At 41.0% G+C, this 26,182-nt stretch overlaps 1 protein-coding gene, 2 long non-coding RNA genes and 3 pseudogenes across 5 annotated transcripts; 1 reads left to right on the top strand and 5 right to left on the bottom strand.

Annotated features, from left to right (window-relative positions):
* Positions 1 to 15: 15 nt before the first annotated feature.
* On the bottom strand, positions 16 to 3,886 carry LOC115250949 (uncharacterized). 2 transcript variants are annotated; one of them, XR_003889466.1, is made up of 8 exons: positions 3,841 to 3,886; positions 3,646 to 3,747; positions 3,463 to 3,561; positions 3,222 to 3,365; positions 3,020 to 3,144; positions 539 to 689; positions 388 to 460; positions 16 to 305 (listed from the first exon to the last, which is right to left on the bottom strand). It is a non-coding gene; the product is annotated as an uncharacterized lncRNA (long non-coding RNA). The 2 variants fall into 2 exon arrangements; XR_003889467.1 differs by having other exon boundaries at positions 574 to 689.
* Positions 3,887 to 4,101: 215 nt separating this feature from the next.
* Positions 4,102 to 5,831, bottom strand: LOC115251080 (liver carboxylesterase 2-like). Its single transcript, XM_029842063.1, has 5 exons — positions 5,710 to 5,831; positions 5,061 to 5,169; positions 4,491 to 4,683; positions 4,275 to 4,418; positions 4,102 to 4,201 (listed from the first exon to the last, which is right to left on the bottom strand). The coding sequence occupies exons 2-5, from the start codon at positions 5,083 to 5,085 to the stop codon at positions 4,102 to 4,104; spliced, it is 462 nt and encodes a 153-aa protein (XP_029697923.1). The 5' UTR covers positions 5,086 to 5,169; positions 5,710 to 5,831.
* A 915-nt stretch (positions 5,832 to 6,746) lies between these two features.
* LOC115250947 (carboxylesterase 5A-like) lies at positions 6,747 to 11,358 on the bottom strand (annotated as a pseudogene).
* LOC115250951 (uncharacterized) lies at positions 11,231 to 12,628 on the top strand. Its single transcript, XR_003889469.1, has 3 exons — positions 11,231 to 11,322; positions 12,126 to 12,192; positions 12,266 to 12,628. It is a non-coding gene; the product is annotated as an uncharacterized lncRNA (long non-coding RNA).
* A 12-nt stretch (positions 12,629 to 12,640) lies between these two features.
* On the bottom strand, positions 12,641 to 17,529 carry LOC105419938 (liver carboxylesterase 1-like; annotated as a pseudogene).
* Positions 17,530 to 19,200: 1,671 nt separating this feature from the next.
* Positions 19,201 to 23,830, bottom strand: LOC101072303 (carboxylesterase 5A-like; annotated as a pseudogene). Its single transcript, XR_003889465.1, has 13 exons — positions 23,606 to 23,830; positions 21,655 to 21,847; positions 21,435 to 21,573; positions 21,231 to 21,364; positions 20,964 to 21,118; positions 20,774 to 20,878; positions 20,564 to 20,662; positions 20,341 to 20,484; positions 20,186 to 20,263; positions 19,958 to 20,105; positions 19,722 to 19,871; positions 19,572 to 19,644; positions 19,201 to 19,493 (listed from the first exon to the last, which is right to left on the bottom strand). The product of XR_003889465.1 is annotated as a carboxylesterase 5A-like (transcript).
* Between the last annotated feature and the right edge of the window lie 2,352 nt (positions 23,831 to 26,182).

The raw sequence follows: 26,182 nt of genomic DNA, 5'->3' as shown, positions 1-26,182 counted from the left end.
ATAAAATATTACATATGACTTCACAAAATGTGTTTTATTTTGAAATGTGGGAAGGGAATCCTGGACACATGACATTTAATGACTGAAACATGAAATGGAGTGATGTTTGAGGAAAAAAAAATTAGAACTCGGTGTGCCTCGAGTCTTTTTGCTCTTTCAAGTTCTCTGGGGGGGTCTGAGTCAGGACAACAAATTTGTCTTTTTTCAAACCCTGAAAAACATTCTGGTTCTTTGCATCAATTGCCAGGTAGTCCTCTTTTTCTCCATACTTTGGCCAGTGGACAAGGCCCTGTCCATTAGGTGACCTACACACATGCACATTACGAGCAAGTTATCATGTAGTTTTTGATTAACTCATCATTTTTAACAAGTGATGGTAATTCCTACCCTGTACGAGCAAAGTTGCCCCAGTAGCTCATCATGATTTTGTTTAACTGCTCATCTTCTTCACTGCATGCACCTAAAATAAAAATGTTCTCTTCAAATTTATTGTGTACTGAGAAATGGCAGGTCAAATAGTGTCATTGATTGAACCTACTGCTTAATTGGACATGAGAAACTGAAAGGCAATACCCAAATACAGAATATATTTAATCTCCATGGTCACTCTTAACAAAGCTTGGTCTTTTATCCTTGAGAAAACTGGGGGGAATGCTGAAACTCATACAGGTACACGGGGGCACCAGCATCTATGGAGAAGAAGAAAAAATAAAATGTGGTTTTCGAGTTATTGTGTGATGTTCAATGATGTTAGTGGGTATGCTCCACAAGTAGGACGTGAGCTGGATGAGAAGGAGGAATTCTGTTTGGACCTTGATGAGGTAATGCAGAGCATCCCTAGAAGGGAGAGAGTAGTCATTGGTGCAGACCTAAATGGACAGGTTAGTGCAGGCAATGAAGAGGTGATGGGCAGGTTTGTTATCCAGGAGAGGAACGCAGGACAGATGGTGGTTGTCTTTGCAAAAAGGATGGAAATGGCTGTCATGAGTACTGGTTGGTCAGAAGGTGCTTCCAGATGACTGGATAACTACAGCTAATGTGATCAGGGAGACAGGTAAGAGAGTATTTGGTGTAGATAAGGAGACTTGGTGATAGAATGAATAGGTACAGGAGTGTATACAGAGAAAGAGTTTGATGCAGAAGAAGCGGGAAACAGGACTGAAGCGAGTAGACAGGAGTACAGGAAGATGTGGCATAAAGTTCTGGACAGTTTAATAAAAAGCTTCATTGAAAATTTGTGAAAAACAGCACAGAAGTAATCACAGAACACCATGGAAGGCAGAAAACACCACACAGCACCAGGAGAGCATAGGTTCGAATAAACACAAGGCAAAAATCTTAATCGGGGACAAAAGGTTTTCAGGTTTCCCTGTGCTGGAGTGTCAGGCATGACCCAAGAACAATCTGGCAAAGCACGTATGCACTGCAGTGGCTTAAATACAGCCTAAGAAGGAGGGACAGGTGAAAATGGTAAAGACAAATCTGGTAGGTGTAGAAGAGGGGGTGTTTCAGTGCGCGTGGAATTTTCCACCTCAGCATGAGAGCAGAAGAGCAGACAGAGACAGAGTAAGGATAAAATGAGTAGGGCATTGAAGAGGATGAGGAGCGGAAAAGCACTCAGACCTGATGATATACCTTTTGAGGTATGGACGTATCTAGAGGAGGTAGCAGTAAGGTTTCTGAATGGGTTGTTCAACAGGATCTTAGATAGTGAGAAGATGCCTGAGGAATGTAGGAGAAGTGTGCTGTGACCATTTTTAAGAACAAGGGCAGCTACAGAAGAATAAAGCTGATAACCCATACAATAAAGTTATGGGAAAGAGTAGCTGAAGCTAGACTAAGGGTAGAAGTGAGCGTCTGTGAACAGCAGTACGATTTCATGCCAAAAAGAATACTAATGATGCAGTATTTGCTTTGATGATGTTGATAGAGAAATGCAGAGAATGTCAGAGAGCTGCATTGTGTTTTTGTAGACCTGGAGAAAGATTATGAAATGGTGCCCAAGGAGGAACTGTGGTATCGTATGAGGAAGTCTGGAATGGCAGAAAAGTATGATAGAGCAGTGCAGGATGTGTATAAGGACTGAAAGACAGTGACAAAGTGTGCTGTAGGTGTCACAGTGGAGTTCAGGGTGGAGGTGGAACTGCATCAGGGATTATCTCTGAGCCCCTTCTTGTTCGTTATGGTGATGGACAGGCTGACAGACGAGGTTAGACAGGAATCTTCATGGTCTATGATGTATGCAGATGACATTGAGATCTGTAACGAAAGCAGGGAAAAGGTGGAGGAGAAGCTAGAGGGCTGGAGGTTTGCCCTGGAAAGGAGAGGAATGAAGGTTTGCTGCCAACAAGATGGAGTATATATGTGTGAATGAGAGGGACCAAAGTGAAAGAGTGAGGTTAGAGGGAGAAGAGATTAAGAAGTTGAGGAATTTAAATTACTTGGGTCAACAGTCCAGAGCAATGGAGAGTGGGGGAAAGAGGTGAAGAAGCATGCACAGGCAGGCAGGAATAGGTGAAGAAAAGTTTCAGGTGTGAATAAAAGAGTTTCAGCAAAAATAAAAGGAAAGGTGTAAAAAACTGTGGTAAGACCAGTGATGTTGGTTGGTCCAGATGCAATGCCACTGAGAAAAAGACAGGAAGCAGAGCTGGAGGTAGCAGAGATGAAGATGCTGAGGTTCTTGTTGTGAGTGACCAGGGATCAGGAATGAGTACATCTGAGGGACAGCACACGTAAGAGGCTTTGACAAGAGATGCCAGGAACCACATCAGAGGTCTCTGTCCAGAAGAGCGCAGTGCTAGGAAAAGCTAAGATCCTGCGCAGAACCCTTAGACTCCCAGGCCTCTGATAGAGGACCCAAGTCTGAAAGAGGCTATAGACAAAGTGAAAGAAGACATGAAGGTAATAGGTTTGAGAGAATAAGATGCAGAAGATAGGATGAGATGGAGGCAACTGATTTGCTGTGGCAACCCCTCAAGGGAAAAGCCCAAAGAAGAATATTTTCACATTTGTGACCTACCTGAGCGAGATACTAAAAATCAATCAGGAGACATCTGGCAGTCTTACATCAGGATCGAACATGGACAACATGCCCAAGACATGCTCCTGGTCCATCCCCTCTGTCCAGTTTGGAGGAGCATGGTACTGTGGGAGGACAGATCCAGCGTTAAGTTAATGAATTATAGAGTAATGTGGAGTTCAATTAAATCTTTGACTCTTACCTGAGCAAGTAAAAAACTGCCTTCATGATTATTGACCCCGGTCATAAAAGGCACTGTGAGAAGTTGGTGCTGAAGGAGCAACTCACTTGGTGATTTTTGGAGGAAATGTCCTCCAGTTATTAAAGAAAACTGCATTGGGTTTTCCTGGAGTGTATGAAGTGCATGACACAACAAAAACGGTTAAAAAAAAATACAAATAAAAAATTTATAAAATGTAAAAGTTTTTCCTGCAAAAGGTCACCTTAGCTATGGTCAAAATGGTTTCCATGTCCAAGTTCTTGATGCAATCAGCTGTCTTTTCTGTGCTTTCAGCGCTGCAGCCAGATACATTTGCAATCAACTATGGATGGATAAATGGAGAGATGGATTAATAGATTTATGACTATATACCTAATTATGAACGTACATTAAGCAATTTATTCACCTGAAATGATGGAAGGGCATCTTGACCAAGTGCATATGTTGGAGCAGTGCCACTCTCAGCAATAGCACGGTGGAAAAGGCCCTCAGAGAGTGGTGAGAGCAGCTGTACAACAAGGAAACAACAACAAATTAATAAATATATTGAAAGCAGCACATTGTCCAGAGACAACACAAACTTCTGAGCACTGATCCTTACCAGGAGCGATACGCTTATTCCACCAGCAGACTCGCCAAATATGGTAACTAAATCTGGGTCTCCTCCAAAGTTGTGAATATGCTCCTGGACCCATTTCAGAGACTGGATCTGGTCCAAAAAAGGTGTAATCTTCCTGGCAACAGTTTCCTGGCAGCAGGAAAATGATATGACCGATAACCACAGCACCAGATTACAATATTCATCCCAGCACTGCTTCCATCTTTTACCTGAGAAATCCCAGGAGTCCCAGATGGTACTGGATTAGAACCACAACAACATCTTGGTAAGCAGCCAAGGCAGAGCCGCTATATGTTGAAGCTGAGCCCATAACATAGCCTCCACCGTGGATCCAAACCATAACCTGTTGAAACAACAGAGATCACGATTAATCAAATCAATAACCAATTGAGTCTAAATTGGCCAGAACTTCTTACTGGGAGTTTGGCATTCTCTGGTCTTTTTGCAGGAGTGTAAATGTTGAGGTAAAGAACTCGATGTCTTCTGAAACATCCGGAAGGTCTACTGTGAAATCCATTACCTTGACAACACCCATCGCAAACTCTAAATCCTGAACACACCTGAAAGACAGACAAGTTTATGTCCTTGGTAGGGATATCAATGATTCCATGAATCCAACAGCAGTGTCTTACATCAGTGGTTGCTTGGTGGCGTCTCTCACTCCTTCCCAACCCTCCACAGGCTGAGGTGCAGCCAGTCTCAGAGCAGGACCGACAGGTGGCTTTGCAAATGGCACACCCAGGTATGCATGGACCCCAGTGTCTTTCCCCTTTACACTCTCATACTTACCTCTCAGGCTGCCCAGCTTTGTGTGGATTTCAGATGCTGTGGATAGAGGCATTTAGGAATTTCCTTCTTTTATGCTCTCTTTTTAAAAGTAAATCAACTGCTTGGTAATAATAAGACTAGTGTCTTGTGGCCAAACATTTTCTAGAATGTTCTGTGCTATATGAAGTAAATTTCAATCCATGATTTTACATTTCTATATATTTTCACAAAAAATAAATAATAATGTGGGGTTGTGCCCTATCGCGCACTATTGGCCAGCCACCACCATGTGTTTATATTTTTGCCATGTGTGAATATAAATATAATCTAAAATGTTCAAGATAAATATTCAAGATTTTAAACGTACCATACTTGTCTGCTGCAAACACATAACAGGAAAGCAGCGATAACAAAAGCAAAACTTTTCATCTCACAGAAACTCCTGGTGTTCCTCTTCATGTTGAGAAAACTTCAGGAGTGGGAACCTCGTCTCTCTTCCTTTAAACTTCTCCAGCGGGAACTTTCACCGAGAAAAGGCTGAACCTAGATTATGCAACAGGCTGCTCATTCTAGGTGTTGACATCATTGTGCTTAAAACTAGGGTAGATAACTCATGCTGCGCAATCGTTACTTTGCTTTCAGGAGATATAGAAGGAGGCAGAAATTATTATTAAACTTTTTTACTACGTAAACATTTATCGCATGCAGTACATAAGTGCGTGTATGTTTGAATTTCGGTTTCAGCCGATTGGCTTTGAGGTCTTTCAGGCGACCCACACGACCCAAGCGTGCAGCGCTTCGAGGACATGATGAGTCCACGTTCACTGGATTTAACATTCCGAAACAAACGCATTTCACATTTTAAGTTCTATTTGAGTTATTTACATTGGTTGCCGTCCGAAAGCCATTAGACACCACGGCAACCAATGTAAATAACTCAAATAGAACATAAAACGCATTTGACATTTTATGTTATATTTGAGTTTTTTACATTGGTTACCGTTACCAATGTAAATAACTCAAATAGGACTTAAAACGCATTTGACATTTTATGTTATATTTGAGGGTATTTACATTGGTTACCGTGGTGTTTAATGGTTTTCGGACGGCAAAGGAGTTTTCTTCGTTATCCTGAAATTCAGATTAGGCACAACAGCAGCTCCAAATACCTAGAAAGCATCAGCATGTCAGCAGTAACGTGAATGATATAAAACCGCTGGTAATTACTTTTCTTTCAAGCTGTGATAACACCTTTCAAAGAAAATGGCTGCTAAACAACGACTTAATCACTTTTTAAAAAATCAAAAATCTGCAGGATAATCATTTTTTCCTAGTTAGAAGTCAGCAATTTCTGATTATAATTTTAAAACACAATGCGCTGTCTTATTTTCTCAAAAACAAATCCAGAAAGTAACAATTTTTTCTTATTTTTATATAGAAAAAAACCCAGATTGACACTAAATTTCTTTATGATGAATGAGCTTGTGGCTAGGATTTTATTTTTTATTTTCCAGTGTAATGGGGGTTACACATTGTGATAATTTCACTCTGTGTGTTACTCAGAAAATAAATAAATAAATTGCCGGCCAAATTGCTCCATCTGCACCAACTTCTCACTGTGCCTTTTATGACTGGTGTCAATAATCATGAAGGAATTTGTTCACTTGCTCGACTGATCTCCACATTAGTCCATAAGATATTGACTCAGTGCTGGATCTGTCCTCCTACAGTACTTTGCTCCTCCAAACTGGACAGAGGGGATGGACCAGGAGCATGTATTGGGCATGTTGTCCATGTTCTATCCTGATGTAAGACAGCCAGATGTCTCCTGAGTGATTTTATTATCTTGGTCAAACCTTTGCAAGATATGTTGCTTATTTCCTTCAGCCCAAAGATGAGCAACTCCGAAAACAGATTCTTGTTGAATATACTGGAACTGGAGAAGATTGTGTGGAAAAATAGAGATGGATTCACTGAGATACTTGGAGATGTGCTGTTGGTCTCGTTGTCCATCTGTCACAGTAAAATGGTGTGTGTTTGCCGTCCTAATTTTGCATTTACTTTAATTTTCACGCATGTGTTCATTTTAATTGTAAATGGATTAAAATATTACTTATGACTTCACAAAATGTGTTTTATTTTGAAATGCGGGAAGGGCATCCTGGACACATTACATTTAATGACTGAAACATCAAATGGAGTGATGTTTGAGGGAAAAAAAAATTAGAACTCGGTGTGCCTCAAGTCTTTTTGCTCTTTGACATCCTCTGGAAGAATCTGAGTCAGGACAACAAATTTGTCTTTTTTCAAACCCTGAAAAACATTCTGGTTCTTTGCATCAATTGCCAGGTAGTCCTCTTTTTCTCCATACTTTGGCCAGTGGACAAGGCCCTGTCCATTAGGAGACCTACAAACATGCACATTATGAGCATGTTATGGTGTAGTTTTTGATTAACTATTTTTAACAAGTGATGGTAATTCCTACCCTGTACGAGCAAAGTTGCCCCAGTAGCTCATCATGATTTTGTTCATCCGCTCATCTTCTTCACTGCATGTACCTACCGGTAAAATAAAAATTACTTGAAATCCTTTTTGTACTGGAAAATTGCAGGAAAAGTCGCACCATTGCACTTACTGCTTAATTTGACATGAGAAACTGTAAAACAAAGCCCAAATACAGAAAATATTTCATCTAGATGGTCACTCCGAACAAAGCTTGGTCTTTTATCTTTAAGAAAACTGGTGGAATGCTGAAACTCATACAGGTACACAGGGGCACCAGCATCTATGGAGAAGAATAAAAAATAAAATGTTTTTAGAGTTATTATATTACTTTTGCGCTGTGACAGTTGTGTTTCATTTGTGACCTACCCCTGTGAGCATTAGCAGTCTTAATGGCAGGAATGACAAACACCACATCTCCGAGCAGCTCAGTGAATCCATCTCTATTTTTCACACGATCTTCTCCAGTTCCAGTATATTTATCAAGAATCCGTTTTCGGAGCTGCTCATCTTTGGGCTGGAGGAAATAATAGACATATCTCTTAGAGGTTTGAGCAAAATACTAAAAATCACTCAGGAGACATCTGGCAGTCTTACATCAGGATAGAACATGGACAACAAGCCCAAGACATGCTCCTGGTCCATCCCCTCTGTCCAGTTTGGAAGAGCAAAGTACTGTGGGAGGACAGTTCCAGCACTGAATCAATATCTTATGGACTAATGTGGAGATCAGTCAAATGTTTGATACTAACATGAGGAAGTAACCAACCGCCTTCATGATTATTGACCCCAGTCATAAAAGGCACATCGAGAAGTTGGTGCTGAAGGAACAACTCTTCTACTTTGTTTTTGAGGAAATATCCATCAGTTATTAAAGGATACCTCAGTTCTTTTTCCTTAAGTGAAGCAAGTTTATAAAACAACAGAGTCAAGAATAAAGAGTCATTGCAAACGATTTTCCTTTCAGAAGCTCACCTTAGCTAAAGCTAAAATGGTTTCCATGTCCATGTTCTTGATGCATTCAACCGTCTTTTCTGTGCTTTCAGTGCTGCAGCCAGATACATTTGCGACTAACTATGGATGGATGGATAAGTAGATAGCTTTAGAAATCAATAAATACCATTATACGAATTGAGATTATATTAATAATAACACTTATTATTGTGGATTAGGAAATGTATTCACCTGTAATGCAGGCTGAGGATCATCTTGAACTAATAGTTGCATTGCAGCAGTGCCACTCTCAGCAATAGCTCGGTGGAAAAGGCCCTCAGAGAGCGGTGAGAGCAGCTGTAAAACAACAACAAATTAATAAATATATTGAAAGCAGCACATTGTCCAGAGACAACACAAACTTCTGAGGACTGATCCTTACCAGGAGCGATACGCTTATTCCACCAGCAGACTCGCCAAATATGGTAACTAAATCTGGGTCTCCTCCAAAGTTGTGAATATGCTCCTGGACCCATTTCAGAGCCTGAATCTGATCCAAAAAACCATTGTTTCCTGGCATGTGCTCATCCCCAGTGCTAGAGAGAACATGCAAACAAGGTGTAATCTGCCTGGCTACAGGAAAATTATATGAACTATAACCACAGCACCAGATTACAATATTCGCCCAGCACTGCTTTCATCTCTTACCTGAGAAATCCCAGGAGTCCCAGTCGGTACTGGATTACAACCACAACAACATCTTGGTAAGCAGCCAAGGCAGAGCCGCTATATGTTGAAGCTGAGCCCCAAACAAATCCTCCACCATGGATCCAGACCATAACCTGTTGAAACAATAACCAAGATTAGTGAAATCAGTAACAAAATGATTCTAAACTGACCACAGATTCTTACTGGGAGTTTGGCATTATCTGGTCTGTTTGCAGGAGTGTAACGTTGAGGTAAAGGCAGTCTTCTGAAATATCGGGAAGGTCTACTGTGAAACCAAATGCCTTGACAACATCCATCGCAAACTCTAAATCCTGAATACACCTAAAAGTCAGACAAGTTTATGTCCTTAATGGGGATATCAATGATTCCATATGTTGTGTGAATCCAACAGCAGTGTCTTACATCAGTGGCTGCTTGGTGGCATCTCTCACTCCTTCCCAACCTTCCACAGGCTGAGGTGCAGCCAGTCTCAGAGCAGGACCGACAGGTGGCTTTGCAAACGGCACACCCAGGTATGCATGGACACCAGTGTCTTTCCCCTTTACACTCTCATACTTACCTCTCAGGCTGCCCAGCTTTGTGTGGATTTCCGGTGCTGTGGGTGGACAAAAGTAGTTGATTTACTTTTAGGGCACCCCTGAGGGGAAAAGCCACATTGAATCATTTACTGTAAAAAAAATGTTAATATAAGGTGCTTTTTATTACCAGATTTATTTTTTGAGACTTGATGTTTTTATTTTATTTTGTTAAAATATTTGCACAATGTATTTTATTTTGAGAAAATCAGTATGGCAGAACAATTCGTTCTTTCTCTGCGTGTTTCGGGGCTGGGGGGACGATATTGAGGCGCACTTTCTTCCGATTTCTCTGAAATGTACTGAAGTAGGGGTGCTCACTGTCACACTCTGCTCCAGCCCATGGACTCAGTACCTTTCCACTGCCCTGCTCACGCCACAACCCTCTGATCACCACACCCATTCTCAGTCACTGATCACACCACCTGCTCTCACTCATCAATCAGCTCACCTACCAGTATATATTCTCCAGCCTCACACGTGCCAGATTGTTCTCTGCAATGCAAGACCGGCCAGCGTTTTCCTGCCTGTCTTCCCGGTATCAACCCTGCCTGTGTACGACCTGCCTGTTCTGCCTGCCTCCCGGTTACTGAACTTTTGCCTGCCTCGACCAAGTCCACTGCCCCGCCCTCGAACTGTTCTTTGTGTGCCAGATTACAGTTAATAAACCTGTTAACTGATAATCAGTTCATTGCCTGTTTTGTACTGCACTTGGGTCCATACCATACCTGTCACACTCACACTTTTTTTTTTAAGTATGCGAGCTACTTATGAAATGACCAAGTCAAAATGATCAACCTATTGCATTTGTTTAGAAATATGAGGATTTTTACAATTTATTGCGATGTACGTTTCATAGGTAAATGTTTGTGTCGGTACCAAAAATATTGTTGTATGTGATTTCGTTTGTGAACCCGCATGCAGATGGGGAGGTTGCGGTGGTTCGCCCGAGTTATTTGTTGATGAAACATTGTAGTGGTAGCCAAAAAAATTACGAGCGAGAGTTTGACTGAGTTCAACACTCGACAAGGAGTCGACGTGTTAATGACTGAAAACATGGGGTTCTTGCCATTTACCGATGAGTGTTTGTTCAAAATGTAACTTTTCCCAGTACAGAGTCTGTGGCTGGTGCTACATTCTACATTTTATTCCTGTACAATTGCTGCAGTCAAGTGAAGCGTTGAAAATGCGGATTTATGGAACACACTACAAATAGTGATTATTACCTAAGGCAGATATTTTAGTAAATGTGAGTGATCTTGAATAGAGCAATGTAAAGGAATGTTGATTCCAAGTAGAGAAGAGAAATTGTTGAATACTGCAGCAGCTAAATTAGAACAAGAAATAGAGACTGATGATGTCAAGTGTTGTCTGGAAGTAAATCAGACCTCAGAAATGTAGTGGAGGTAAACGAAGACGTACTGTGTCCTCATTCTCTGCTATTCGCCTGCTTTCACAGGTAGCATATTTGTTTCCTTGATCTTGTCTCCACGGGACCGTAACACTTAGTAATAATGACACCAGTGTCTGGTGGTGAAACATTTTCTATAATGGTCTGCCGTATGAAGGCGATTTCAGTAACCATCCACAACCAATCCAAAATGATTTCACATTTCTATTTTTACAAATAAATCAGAAATACTTAAGGGCGGTGCCCTGTCGCCCCCCTCCAATGGCCAGCCACCACTGATTCAATGCGTTTATATTTTTGCCATTTGTGTGTCAATATAAATATAATCTGCATTGATCAAGGGAAAAAAAAATCAAAGTCTATACTTACCATACTTGTCTCCTGCTACACATAACAGGAACGCAGAGATAACGAAAGCAAACCGTTGCATCTCACACAAACTGGTGGTGTTCCTCTTCGTGGAGTGGGAACTTTGTCTGTCTCTCTTACTTTCAACCTCCCAAGCGGGAACTTTGACCAAGAGGCTGGACCCAGATTACGAAACAGGTCTCACCCTCTAGTTCAGGCCTGGCCAACCCGCGGCTCTTTGCCTGGTTTTCATGCGGCTCTAACGTTCATATCGAAGTTTGGGTTTGTGTTTTTTTTAAATGTGCGTGTTCGCTTCGCTTGAGTTCAATACGGTACTTTCGCTAAAAGCGCATTCGCGTTAGATGAAAATACCGCAAAGTTTCTCAGTAGGGACAAGATCTTTTGAGTAAACAATTAGTGTCAAGTTCGCCTTCAAAATGGCAGGGAAAAATGCACTCAACAACTGAAAAGGCCACAGATTGTATTCCTCGTTGCCCCTTTTAATGTGGAGCCGCACTGTTTGAAAGCCCCGCTAGTCACAGATGAGGCTGCAGCTGATTATCGATCTTTGTGAGGAGGACCAACTGAAACCTAATAACGCCTTTCCAGTCAGTACTTTCTGATTATAATTTTAAAACATAATTCCCTGTCTTATTTTCACCTTTAAAAAACAAACCCAGAAAATGACTAATTTTTCTTTTTTTACACAAAAAAAACCCCCAGATTGACACTAAATTTCCTAATATTGAATGAAATTGTGGCTAGGTTTTTATTTTTTTTTATTTTTCAGTGTTTCCAGTTGGTGATTTCACTCTGTGGCTGTTACTCAAAAAAAAAAAGCATAAAAAACATTGCTGGCCAAGTTGCTCCTTAAACACCAACTTCTCACTGTGCCTTTTATGACTGGAGTAAATAATCACGAAGACAGTTGGTTACTTGTTCAACTGATCTCCACATTAGTCCATAAGATATTGATTCAATGCTGATCTGTCCTCCTACAGTACTTTGCTCCTCCAAACTGGACAGAGAGATTGGACCAGGAGCATGTTGGCCATTTTTTATCCTGATGTAAGACTGCCAGATGTCTCCTGAGTGATTTTTTGCTCAAACCTCTGAGAAATATGTTGCTTATTTCCTCCAGCCCAAAGATGAGCAACTCCGAAAAACAAATTCTTGATGAATATACTGGAACTGGAGAAGATTGAGATGGATTCACTGAGGTGCTCGGAGATGTGATGTTGGTCTCGTTGTCTATCTGTCACAGTAAAATGGTGTGTATTTGTCGTCCCCATTCCAATTTAATTTTCATGCATGTGTTCATTTTAATTGTAAATTGAATAAAATATTACATATGACTTCACAAAATGTGTTTTATTTTGAAATGTGGGAAGGGAATCCTGGACACATGACATTTAATGACTGAAACATGAAATGGAGTGATGTTTGAGGAAAAAAAAATTAGAACTCGGTGTGCCTCGAGTCTTTTTGCTCTTTCAAGTTCTCTGGGGGGTCTGAGTCAGGACAACAAATTTGTCTTTTTTCAAACCCTGAAAAACATTCTGGTTCTTTTGCATCAATTGCCAGGTAGTCCTCTTTTTCTCCATACTTTGGCCAGTGGACAAGGCCCTGTCCATTAGGTGACCTACACACATGCACATTACGAGCAAGTTATCATGTAGTTTTTGATTAACTCATCATTTTTAACAAGTGATGGTAATTCCTACCCTGTACGAGCAAAGTTGCCCCAGTAGCTCATCATGATTTTGTTTAACTGCTCATCTTCTTCACTGCATGCACCTAAAATAAAAATGTTCTCTTCAAATTTATTGTGTACTGAGAAATGGCAGGTCAAATAGTGTCATTGATTGAACCTACTGCTTAATTGGACATGAGAAACTGAAAGGCAATACCCAAATACAGAATATATTTCATCTCCATGGTCACTCTTAACAAAGCTTGGTCTTTTATCCTTGAGAAAACTGGGGGAATGCTGAAACTCATACAGGTACACGGGGGCACCAGCATCTATGGAGAAGAAGAAAAAATAAAATGTGGTTTTCGAGTTATTGTGTGATGTTCAATGATGTTAGTGGGTATGCTCCACAAGTAGGACGTGAGCTGGATGAGAAGGAGGAATTCTGTTTGGACCTTGATGAGGTAATGCAGAGCATCCCTAGAAGGGAGAGAGTAGTCATTGGTGCAAGACCTAAATGGACAGGTTAGTGCAGGCAATGAAGAGGTGATGGGCAGGTTTGTTATCCAGGAGAGGAACGCAGGACAGATGGTGGTTGTCTTTGCAAAAAGGATGGAAATGGCTGTCATGAGTACTGGTTGGTCAGAAGGTGCTTCCAGATGACTGGATAACTACAGCTAATGTGATCAGGGAGACAGGTAAGAGAGTATTTGGTGTAGATAAGGAGACTTGGTGATAGAATGAATAGGTACAGGAGTGTATACAGAGAAAGAGTTTGATGCAGAAGAAGCGGGAAACAGGACTGAAGCGAGTAGACAGGAGTACAGGAAGATGTGGCATAAAGTTCTGGACAGTTTAATAAAAAGCTTCATTGAAAATTTGTGAAAAACAGCACAGAAGTAATCACAGAACACCATGGAAGGCAGAAAACACCACACAGCACCAGGAGAGCATAGGTTCGAATAAACACAAGGCAAAAATCTTAATCGGGGACAAAAGGTTTTCAGGTTTCCCTGTGCTGGAGTGTCAGGCATGACCCAAGAACAATCTGGCAAAGCATGTATGCACTGCAGTGGCTTAAATACAGCCTAAGAAGGAGGGACAGGTGAAAATGGTAAAGACAAATCTGGTAGGTGTAGAAGAGGGGGTGTTTCAGTGCGCGTGGAATTTTCCACCTCAGCATGAGAGCAGAAGAGCAGACAGAGACAGAGTAAGGATAAAATGAGTAGGGCATTGAAGAGGATGAGGAGCGGAAAAGCACTCAGACCTGATGATATACCTTTTGAGGTATGGACGTATCTAGAGGAGGTAGCAGTAAGGTTTCTGAATGGGTTGTTCAACAGGATCTTAGATAGTGAGAAGATGCCTGAGGAATGTAGGAGAAGTGTGCTGTGACCATTTTTAAGAACAAGGGCAGCTACAGAAGAATAAAGCTGATAACCCATACAATAAAGTTATGGGAAAGAGTAGCTGAAGCTAGACTAAGGGTAGAAGTGAGCGTCTGTGAACAGCAGTACGATTTCATGCCAAAAAAGAATACTAATGATGCAGTATTTGCTTTGATGATGTTGATAGAGAAATGCAGAGAATGTCAGAGAGCTGCATTGTGTTTTTGTAGACCTGGAGAAAGATTATGAAATGGTGCCCAAGGAGGAACTGTGGTATCGTATGAGGAAGTCTGGAATGGCAGAAAAGTATGATAGAGCAGTGCAGGATGTGTATAAGGACTGAAAGACAGTGACAAAGTGTGCTGTAGGTGTCACAGTGGAGTTCAGGGTGGAGGTGGAACTGCATCAGGGATTATCTCTGAGCCCCTTCTTGTTCGTTATGGTGATGGACAGGCTGACAGACGAGGTTAGACAGGAATCTTCATGGTCTATGATGTATGCAGATGACATTGAGATCTGTAACGAAAGCAGGGAAAAGGTGGAGGAGAAGCTAGAGGGCTGGAGGTTTGCCCTGGAAAGGAGAGGAATGAAGGTTTGCTGCCAACAAGATGGAGTATATATGTGTGAATGAGAGGGACCAAAGTGAAAGAGTGAGGTTAGAGGGAGAAGAGATTAAGAAGTTGAGGAATTTAAATTACTTGGGGTCAACAGTCCAGAGCAATGGAGAGTGGGGGGAAAGAGGTGAAGAAGCATGCACAGGCAGGCAGGAATAGGTGAAGAAAAGTTTCAGGTGTGAATAAAAGAGTTTCAGCAAAATAAAAGGAAAGGTGTAAAAACTGTGGTAAGACCAGTGATGTTGGTTGGTCCAGATGCAATGCCACTGAGAAAAAGACAGGAAGCAGAGCTGGAGGTAGCAGAGATGAAGATGCTGAGGTTCTTGTTGTGAGTGACCAGGGATCAGGAATGAGTACATCTGAGGGACAGCACACGTAAGAGGCTTTGACAAGAGATGCCAGGAACCACATCAGAGGTCTCTGTCCAGAAGAGCGCAGTGCTAGGAAAAGCTAAGATCCTGCGCAGAACCCTTAGACTCCCAGGCCTCTGATAGAGGACCCAAGTCTGAAAGAGGCTATAGACAAAGTGAAAGAAGACATGAAGGTAATAGGTTTGAGAGAATAAGATGCAGAAGATAGGATGAGATGGAGGCAACTGATTTGCTGTGGCAACCCCTCAAGGGAAAAGCCCAAAGAAGAATATTTTCACATTTGTGACCTACCTGAGCGAGATACTAAAAATCAATCAGGAGACATCTGGCAGTCTTACATCAGGATCGAACATGGACAACATGCCCAAGACATGCTCCTGGTCCATCCCCTCTGTCCAGTTTGGAGGAGCATGGTACTGTGGGAGGACAGATCCAGCGTTAAGTTAATGAATTATAGAGTAATGTGGAGTTCAATTAAATCTTTGACTCTTACCTGAGCAAGTAAAAAACTGCCTTCATGATTATTGACCCCGGTCATAAAAGGCACTGTGAGAAGTTGGTGCTGAAGGAGCAACTCACTTGGTGATTTTTGGAGGAAATGTCCTCCAGTTATTAAAGAAAACTGCATTGGGTTTTCCTGGAGTGTATGAAGTGCATGACACAACAAAAACGGTTAAAAAAAATACAAATAAAAAATTTATAAATGTAAAAGTTTTTCCTGCAAAAGGTCACCTTAGCTATGGTCAAAATGGTTTCCATGTCCAAGTTCTTGATGCAATCAGCTGTCTTTTCTGTGCTTTCAGCGCTGCAGCCAGATACATTTGCAATCAACTATGGATGGATAAATGGAGAGATGGATTAATAGATTTATGACTATATACCTAATTATGAACGTACATTAAGCAATTTATTCACCTGAAATGATGGAAGGGCATCTTGACCAAGTGCATATGTTGGAGCAGTGCCACTCTCAGCAATAGCACGGTGGAAAAGGCCCTCAGAGAGTGGTGAGAGCAGCTGTACAACAAAGGAAACAACAACAAATTAATAAATATATTGAAAGCAGCACATTGTCCAGAGACAACACAAACTTCTGAGCACTGATCCTTACCAGGAGCGATACGCTTATTCCACCAGCAGACTCGCCAAATATGGTAACTAAATCTGGGTCTCCTCCAAAGTTGTGAATATGCTCCTGGACCCATTTCAGAGACTGGATCTGGTCCAAAAAAGGTGTAATCTTCCTGGCAACAGTTTCCTGGCAGCAGGAAAATGATATGACCGATAACCACAGCACCAGATTACAATATTCATCCCAGCACTGCTTCCATCTTTTACCTGAGAAATCCCAGGAGTCCCAGATGGTACTGGATTAGAACCACAACAACATCTTGGTAAGCAGCCAAGGCAGAGCCGCTATATGTTGAAGCTGAGCCCATAACATAGCCTCCACCGTGGATCCAAACCATAACCTGTTGAAACAACAGAGATCACGATTAATCAAATCAATAACCAATTGAGTCTAAATTGGCCAGAACTTCTTACTGGGAGTTTGGCATTCTCTGGTCTTTTTGCAGGAGTGTAAATGTTGAGGTAAAGAACTCGATGTCTTCTGAAACATCCGGAAGGTCTACTGTGAAATCCATTACCTTGACAACACCCATCGCAAACTCTAAATCCTGAACACACCTGAAAGACAGACAAGTTTATGTCCTTGGTAGGGATATCAATGATTCCATGAATCCAACAGCAGTGTCTTACATCAGTGGTTGCTTGGGTGGCGTCTCTCACTCCTTCCCAACCCTCCACAGGCTGAGGTGCAGCCAGTCTCAGAGCAGGACCGACAGGTGGCTTTGCAAATGGCACACCCAGGTATGCATGGACCCCAGTGTCTTTCCCCTTTACACTCTCATACTTACCTCTCAGGCTGCCCAGCTTTGTGTGGATTTCAGATGCTGTGGATAGAGGCATTTAGGAATTTCCTTCTTTTATGCTCTCTTTTTAAAAGTAAATCAACTGCTTGGTAATAATAAGACTAGTGTCTTGTGGCCAAACATTTTCTAGAATGTTCTGTGCTATATGAAGTAAATTTCAATCCATGATTTTACATTTCTATATATTTTCACAAAAAATAAATAATAATGTGGGGTTGTGCCCTATCGCGCACTATTGGCCAGCCACCACCATGTGTTTATATTTTTGCCATGTGTGAATATAAATATAATCTAAAATGTTCAAGATAAATATTCAAGATTTTAAACGTACCATACTTGTCTGCTGCAACACATAACAGGAAAGCAGCGATAACAAAAGCAAAACTTTTCATCTCACAGAAACTCCTGGTGTACCTCTTCATGTTGAGAAAACTTCAGGAGTGGGAACCTCGTCTCTCTTCCTTTAAACTTCTCCAGCGGGAACTTTCACCGAGAAAAGGCTGAACCTAGATTATGCAACAGGCTGCTCATTCTAGGTGTTGACATCATTGTGCTTAAAACTAGGGTAGATAACTCATGCTGCGCAATCGTTACTTTGCTTTCAGGAGATATAGAAGGAGGCAGAAATTATTATTAAACTTTTTTACTACGTAAACATTTATCGCATGCAGTACATAAGTGCGTGTATGTTTGAATTTCGGTTTCAGCCGATTGGCTTTGAGGTCTTTCAGGCGACCCACACGACCCAAGCGTGCAGCGCTTCGAGGACATGATGAGTCCACGTTCACTGGATTTAACATTCCGAAACAAACGCATTTCACATTTTAAGTTCTATTTGAGTTATTTACATTGGTTGCCGTCCGAAAGCCATTAGACACCACGGCAACCAATGTAAATAACTCAAATAGAACATAAAACGCATTTGACATTTTATGTTATATTTGAGTTTTTTACATTGGTTACCGTTACCAATGTAAATAACTCAAATAGGACTTAAACGCATTTGACATTTTATGTTATATTTGAGTTATTTACATTGGTTACCGTGGTGTTTAATGGTTTTCGGACGGCAAAGGAGTTTTCTTCGTTATCCTGAAATTCAGATTAGGCACAACAGCAGCTCCAAATACCTAGAAAGCATCAGCATGTCAGCAGTAACGTGAATGATATAAAACCGCTGGTAATTACTTTTCTTTCAAGCTGTGATAACACCTTTCAAAGAAAATGGCTGCTAAAACAACGACTTAATCACTTTTTAAAAAAATCAAAAATCTGCAGGATAATCATTTTTTCCTAGTTAGAAGTCAGCAATTTCTGATTATAATTTTAAAACACAATGCGCTGTCTTATTTTCTCAAAACAAATCCAGAAAGTAACAATTTTTTCTTATTTTTATATAGAAAAAAAACCCAGATTGACACTAAATTTCTTTATGATGAATGAGCTTGTGGCTAGGATTTTATTTTTTATTTTCCAGTGTAATGGGGGTTACACATTGTGATAATTTCACTCTGTGTGTTACTCAGAAAATAAATAAATAAATTGCCGGCCAAATTGCTCCATCTGCACCAACTTCTCACTGTGCCTTTTATGACTGGTGTCAATAATCATGAAGGAATTTGTTCACTTGCTCGACTGATCTCCACATTAGTCCATAAGATATTGACTCAGTGCTGGATCTGTCCTCCTACAGTACTTTGCTCCTCCAAACTGGACAGAGGGGATGGACCAGGAGCATGTATTGGGCATGTTGTCCATGTTCTATCCTGATGTAAGACAGCCAGATGTCTCCTGAGTGATTTTATTATCTTGGTCAAACCTTTGCAAGATATGTTGCTTATTTCCTTCAGCCCAAAGATGAGCAACTCCGAAAACAGATTCTTGTTGAATATACTGGAACTGGAGAAGATTGTGTGGAAAAATAGAGATGGATTCACTGAGATACTTGGAGATGTGCTGTTGGTCTCGTTGTCCATCTGTCACAGTAAAATGGTGTGTGTTTGCCGTCCTAATTTTGCATTTACTTTAATTTTCACGCATGTGTTCATTTTAATTGTAAATGGATTAAAATATTACTTATGACTTCACAAAATGTGTTTTATTTTGAAATGCGGGAAGGGCATCCTGGACACATTACATTTAATGACTGAAACATCAAATGGAGTGATGTTTGAGGGAAAAAAAATTAGAACTCGGTGTGCCTCAAGTCTTTTTGCTCTTTGACATCCTCTGGAAGAATCTGAGTCAGGACAACAAATTTGTCTTTTTTCAAACCCTGAAAAACATTCTGGTTCTTTGCATCAATTGCCAGGTAGTCCTCTTTTTCTCCATACTTTGGCCAGTGGACAAGGCCCTGTCCATTAGGAGACCTACAAACATGCACATTATGAGCATGTTATGGTGTAGTTTTTGATTAACTATTTTTAACAAGTGATGGTAATTCCTACCCTGTACGAGCAAAGTTGCCCCAGTAGCTCATCATGATTTTGTTCATCCGCTCATCTTCTTCACTGCATGTACCTACCGGTAAAATAAAAATTACTTGAAATCCTTTTTGTACTGGAAAATTGCAGGAAAAGTCGCACCATTGCACTTACTGCTTAATTTGACATGAGAAACTGTAAAACAAAGCCCAAATACAGAAAATATTTCATCTAGATGGTCACTCCGAACAAAGCTTGGTCTTTTATCTTTAAGAAAACTGGTGGAATGCTGAAACTCATACAGGTACACAGGGGCACCAGCATCTATGGAGAAGAATAAAAAATAAAATGTTTTTAGAGTTATTATATTACTTTTGCGCTGTGACAGTTGTGTTTCATTTGTGACCTACCCCTGTGAGCATTAGCAGTCTTAATGGCAGGAATGACAAACACCACATCTCCGAGCAGCTCAGTGAATCCATCTCTATTTTTCACACGATCTTCTCCAGTTCCAGTATATTTATCAAGAATCCGTTTTCGGAGCTGCTCATCTTTGGGCTGGAGGAAATAATAGACATATCTCTTAGAGGTTTGAGCAAAATACTAAAAATCACTCAGGAGACATCTGGCAGTCTTACATCAGGATAGAACATGGACAACAAGCCCAAGACATGCTCCTGGTCCATCCCCTCTGTCCAGTTTGGAAGAGCAAAGTACTGTGGGAGGACAGTTCCAGCACTGAATCAATATCTTATGGACTAATGTGGAGATCAGTCAAATGTTTGATACTAACATGAGGAAGTAACCAACCGCCTTCATGATTATTGACCCCAGTCATAAAAGGCACATCGAGAAGTTGGTGCTGAAGGAACAACTCTTCTACTTTGTTTTTGAGGAAATATCCATCAGTTATTAAAGGATACCTCAGTTCTTTTTCCTTAAGTGAAGCAAGTTTATAAAACAACAGAGTCAAGAATAAAGAGTCATTGCAAACGATTTTCCTTTCAGAAGCTCACCTTAGCTAAAGCTAAAATGGTTTCCATGTCCATGTTCTTGATGCATTCAACCGTCTTTTCTGTGCTTTCAGTGCTGCAGCCAGATACATTTGCGACTAACTATGGATGGATGGATAAGTAGATAGCTTTAGAAATCAATAAATACCATTATACGAATTGAGATTATATTAATAATAACACTTATTATTGTGGATTAGGAAATGTATTCACCTGTAATGCAGGCTGAGGATCATCTTGAACTAATAGTTGCATTGCAGCAGTGCCACTCTCAGCAATAGCTCGGTGGAAAAGGCCCTCAGAGAGCGGTGAGAGCAGCTGTAAAACAACAACAAATTAATAAATATATTGAAAGCAGCACATTGTCCAGAGACAACACAAACTTCTGAGGACTGATCCTTACCAGGAGCGATACGCTTATTCCACCAGCAGACTCGCCAAATATGGTAACTAAATCTGGGTCTCCTCCAAAGTTGTGAATATGCTCCTGGACCCATTTCAGAGCCTGAATCTGATCCAAAAAAACCATTGTTTCCTGGCATGTGCTCATCCCCAGTGCTAGAGAGAACATGCAAACAAGGTGTAATCTGCCTGGCTACAGGAAAATTATATGAACTATAACCACAGCACCAGATTACAATATTCGCCCAGCACTGCTTTCATCTCTTACCTGAGAAATCCCAGGAGTCCCAGTCGGTACTGGATTACAACCACAACAACATCTTGGTAAGCAGCCAAGGCAGAGCCGCTATATGTTGAAGCTGAGCCCCAAACAAATCCTCCACCATGGATCCAGACCATAACCTGTTGAAACAATAACCAAGATTAGTGAAATCAGTAACAAAATGATTCTAAACTGACCACAGATTCTTACTGGGAGTTTGGCATTATCTGGTCTGTTTGCAGGAGTGTAAACGTTGAGGTAAAGGCAGTCTTCTGAAATATCGGGAAGGTCTACTGTGAAACCAAATGCCTTGACAACATCCATCGCAAACTCTAAATCCTGAATACACCTAAAAGTCAGACAAGTTTATGTCCTTAATGGGGATATCAATGATTCCATATGTTGTGTGAATCCAACAGCAGTGTCTTACATCAGTGGCTGCTTGGTGGCATCTCTCACTCCTTCCCAACCTTCCACAGGCTGAGGTGCAGCCAGTCTCAGAGCAGGACCGACAGGTGGCTTTGCAAACGGCACACCCAGGTATGCATGGACACCAGTGTCTTTCCCCTTTACACTCTCATACTTACCTCTCAGGCTGCCCAGCTTTGTGTGGATTTCCGGTGCTGTGGGTGGACAAAAGTAGTTGATTTACTTTTAGGGCACCCCTGAGGGGAAAAGCCACATTGAATCATTTACTGTAAAAAAAAATGTTAATATAAGGTGCTTTTTATTACCAGATTTATTTTTTGAGACTTGATGTTTTTATTTTATTTTGTTAAAATATTTGCACAATGTATTTTATTTTGAGAAAATCAGTATGGCAGAACAATTCGTTCTTTCTCTGCGTGTTTCGGGGCTGGGGGGACGATATTGAGGCGCACTTTCTTCCGATTTCTCTGAAATGTACTGAAGTAGGGGTGCTCACTGTCACACTCTGCTCCAGCCCATGGACTCAGTACCTTTCCACTGCCCTGCTCACGCCACACCCTCTGATCACCACACCCATTCTCAGTCACTGATCACACACCTGCTCTCACTCATCAATCAGCTCACCTACCAGTATATATTCTCCAGCCTCACACGTGCCAGATTGTTCTCTGCAATGCAAGACCGGCCAGCGTTTTCCTGCCTGTCTTCCCGGTATCAACCCTGCCTGTGTACGACCTGCCTGTTCTGCCTGCCTCCCGGTTACTGAACTTTTGCCTGCCTCGACCAAGTCCACTGCCCCGCCCTCGAACTGTTCTTTGTGTGCCAGATTACAGTTAATCAACCTGTTAACTGATAATCAGTTCATTGCCTGTTTTGTACTGCACTTGGGTCCATACCATACCTGTCACACTCACACTTTTTTTTTAAGTATGCGAGCTACTTATGAAATGACCAAGTCAAAATGATCAACCTATTGCATTTGTTTAGAAATATGAGGATTTTTACAATTTATTGCGATGTACGTTTCATAGGTAAATGTTGTGTCGGTACCAAAAATATTGTTGTATGTGATTTCGTTTGTGAACCCGCATGCAGATGGGGAGGTTGCGGTGGTTCGCCCGAGTTATTTGTTGATGAAACATTGTAGTGGTAGCCAAAAAAATTACGAGCGAGAGTTTGACTGAGTTCAACACTCGACAAGGAGTCGACGTGTTAATGACTGAAAACATGGGGTTCTTGCCATTTACCGATGAGTGTTTGTTCAAAATGTAACTTTTCCCAGTACAGAGTCTGTGGCTGGTGCTACATTCTACATTTTATTTCCTGTACAATTGCTGCAGTCAAGTGAAGCGTTGAAAATGCGGATTTATGGAACACACTACAAATAGTGATTATTACCTAAGGCAGATATTTTAGTAAATGTGAGTGATCTTGAATAGAGCAATGTAAAGGAATGTTGATTCCAAGTAGAGAAGAGAAATTGTTGAATACTGCAGCAGCTAAATTAGAACAAGAAATAGAGACTGATGATGTCAAGTGTTGTCTGGAAGTAAATCAGACCTCAGAAATGTAGTGGAGGTAAACGAAGACGTACTGTGTCCTCATTCTCTGCTATTCGCCTGCTTTCACAGGTAGCATATTTGTTTCCTTGATCTTGTCTCCACGGGACCGTAACACTTAGTAATAATGACACCAGTGTCTGGTGGTGAAACATTTTCTATAATGGTCTGCCGTATGAAGGCGATTTCAGTAACCATCCACAACCAATCCAAAATGATTTCACATTTCTATTTTTACAAATAAATCAGAAATACTTAAGGGCGGTGCCCTGTCGCCCCCCTCCAATGGCCAGCCACCACTGATTCAATGCGTTTATATTTTTGCCATTTGTGTGTCAATATAAATATAATCTGCATTGATCAAGGGAAAAAAAAATCAAAGTCTATACTTACCATACTTGTCTCCTGCTACACATAACAGGAACGCAGAGATAACGAAAGCAAACCGTTGCATCTCACACAAACTGGTGGTGTTCCTCTTCGTGGAGTGGGAACTTTGTCTGTCTCTCTTACTTTCAACCTCCCAAGCGGGAACTTTGACCAAGAGGCTGGACCCAGATTACGAAACAGGTCTCACCCTCTAGTTCAGGCCTGGCCAACCCGCGGCTCTTTGCCTGGTTTCATGCGGCTCTAACGTTCATATCGAAGTTTGGGTTTGTGTTTTTTTTAAATGTGCGTGTTCGCTTCGCTTGAGTTCAATACGGTACTTTCGCTAAAAGCGCATTCGCGTTAGATGAAAATACCGCAAAGTTTCTCAGTAGGGACAAGATCTTTTGAGTAAACAATTAGTGTCAAGTTCGCCTTCAAAATGGCAGGGAAAAATGCACTCAACAACTGAAAAGGCCACAGATTGTATTCCTCGTTGCCCCTTTTAATGTGGAGCCGCACTGTTTGAAAGCCCCGCTAGTCACAGATGAGGCTGCAGCTGATTATCGATCTTTGTGAGGAGCACCAACTGAAACCTGCTTTAAGGGAAGGGGCCATTGAGTTCTGGAAAAGTGTGCCAATGGAAAAATACCCCAATGTCAAACGGGCTGCGCTTAAGATCCTGTCAATATTTGGGTCAACATACGTCTGCGAAATCAAAGCATCGATCTGTTCTGACTGACAACCATGTGAAAGAACTGAATAAAAGCCAAATTTGAAGAGGATTGTTCAAAGCAAGGAATGCCAGAAGTCCCACTAAGCAACATGCATAGTAAGAGGAAAAAAAGATATTTTAATTATATTTTTGTTTGTGGACTTAGTTGAACTGAGAGTTTGTGTGTGTGAGACAGTGCACACAATGTTCATTGTTGAAAATGACTGGCCCGTGGTCTGTAGAAGTCAAATTCTGTCATTATCATGTTGGTGTGTGACATTTACAATAAATCTGGCTAAGCAGAGGTCTGTGTGTGTGAGGAAGGGATGAGGTGATGTTCATGTGTGCCCATGTGTATGATGTGGCTCTTTGCGGTGACACAGTAAAAAATGTGGCTCCTGGGCTCTGACTGGTTGGCCACCCCTGCTCTAGTTGTTGACATTGCTGTACTGATATCTAAGATAGATAACTCATGCTGTGTAATTGTTATTTTCTTTCAACATGTGTAGGAGGCAGAAATAATGATTACATTTGTTTTTCATTGATTAAATTACTACACATGTATCACATACATTATATGTATGTGTGCATTTGTGTATTTCAGGCTCCAGCTGGAGGGTGGTAGCATCTCAGTCTGTTGGGGACTGGCCTGAGAAGTGGAGGGTTCTTTGTTCAAGCCTCAGGCAAAACATAGGTGTTCTGTTAGTAGAGGAAGGTGACTAAATACCTTCAGAGCACTGCAGAGGTACCCCTGAGTAAGGTAACAAACTTAAAACTGCTTATGAGGCGATTGACTGGTGATTCATCCAGGGGTGGACCCTTCCTTCACCCATTGTGTACCCTCCCCATGGCTCCAAAACAGATAAAGTGGTTAAGACAAGAGAGAGGTTTCAGCTGGTTGGAGGTAAAGACTTTCAGCCGACTCACACAATCCAAACATGGAGCACTTTGAGAACATGATGTGTAACAATGAAATATTGACTTCCTGATATGTCCACATTTTTCTTTAAAAAATAATAATCTGAAATTTTATTTTTTTCAGTTAGATCTGTTCATTGTCATTTTAAAACATAATGTCCTGTCCTATTTTACAGGAAAAAAATGCCCATTCTTTTAAAAAAAAAAAAACATATTTTGTCCACTGGTAATGCATTAGACTTTCAGGTCATTTTGTGGTGAAGCACTTTCTGTAAAAAAAGGAAACTTAAAAAAATGACAAATTTCTCCCTTTTTAGAAAAAAAACCTCAGAATAACATTAAATTTTTTAATGAGTGAAATTGTGGCTTGAATGAATGGTGGCAATTTCACTCTGGGGGTGTTTATAAAAATACATCACCAGATAAGTTGCTGGTTCAGCACCAACTTCTCATTGTGCCCTTATGACTGGGGTCAATAATCACAAAAGCAGTTGGTTACTCTCGCAGGTAAACATCAAAGATTTGACTGATCTCCACATTAGTCCATAAGATATTGACTCAGTGCTGGATCTGTCCTCCCACAGTATCATGCTCCTCCAAATTGGACAGAGGGAATGGACCAGGAGCATGTCTTGGGCATGTTGTCCATGCTCTATCCTGATGTAAGACTGCCAGATGTCTCCTGAGTGAATTTTAGGAACTTGCTCAAACCTCTGAGAGGCATGTTTCTTATTTCCTTCAGCCCAAAGATGAGCAACTCCGAAAACAGATTCTTGTTGAATATACTGGAACTGGAGAAGATTCTGTGGAAAAATAGAGATGATTCACTGAGATACTTGGAGATGTGCTGTTGGTCTCGTTGTCCATCTTTCACAGTAAAACGGTGTGTGTTTGCTGTCCTAATTTTGCGTTTACTTTAATTTTCACGTATGTGTTCATTTTAATCGTAAATGGATTAAAATAGCACACAC

The sequence above is a fragment of the Takifugu rubripes genome, chromosome 9, assembly GCF_901000725.2.
Source record: "Takifugu rubripes chromosome 9, fTakRub1.2, whole genome shotgun sequence".
Classification (NCBI taxonomy): Eukaryota; Metazoa; Chordata; class Actinopteri; order Tetraodontiformes; family Tetraodontidae; genus Takifugu; species Takifugu rubripes.
The sequence above is the reverse complement of the archived record's forward strand: the minus strand, read 5'-3'. Positions and strand labels throughout refer to the sequence as shown.